The 261-nt window shown below is 66.3% G+C and overlaps 1 protein-coding gene across 1 annotated transcript in view; it reads left to right on the forward strand.

Moving 5' to 3' along the window:
• Nucleotides 1–77: 77 nt before the first annotated feature.
• Nucleotides 78–261, forward strand: part of CLTB (clathrin, light chain B) — a gene marked incomplete at its 5' end in the record, with an annotated part of 1,824 nt that continues 1,640 nt past the window's right edge. The window contains one exon of the mRNA XM_008944060.1: nt 78–212. Coding sequence (XP_008942308.1) covers nt 78–212 — 135 coding nt within the window. The remainder of the gene's footprint in view (nt 213–261) is intronic.

Here is a 261-nt window from a genome sequence, read left to right on the forward strand (position 1 = left end):
GGGGAGTGTGGAGTCCTGCCGTGCTGCCAGCCCTCCGAGGTGGCCGGGCCCTGGGAAGAGCTGGAGCTGATGGTGAGGTGCTCCTGTCCTGCAGGAGTCCAACGGCCCCACGGATGCCTATGCAGCTATAGCCAAGGCTGACCGGCTGACCCAGGAACCGGAGAGCATCCGCAAGTGGAGGGAGGAGCAGAAGAAGCGCCTGGAGGAGCTGGGTGAGGCCCAAGGCTGTGTGTGGGAGGCGTGGGTCATGGTGGCTCCTGG

The sequence above is a fragment of the Merops nubicus genome, unplaced genomic scaffold, assembly GCF_000691845.1.
Source record: "Merops nubicus isolate BGI_N331 unplaced genomic scaffold, ASM69184v1 scaffold36587, whole genome shotgun sequence".
Classification (NCBI taxonomy): Eukaryota; Metazoa; Chordata; class Aves; order Coraciiformes; family Meropidae; genus Merops; species Merops nubicus.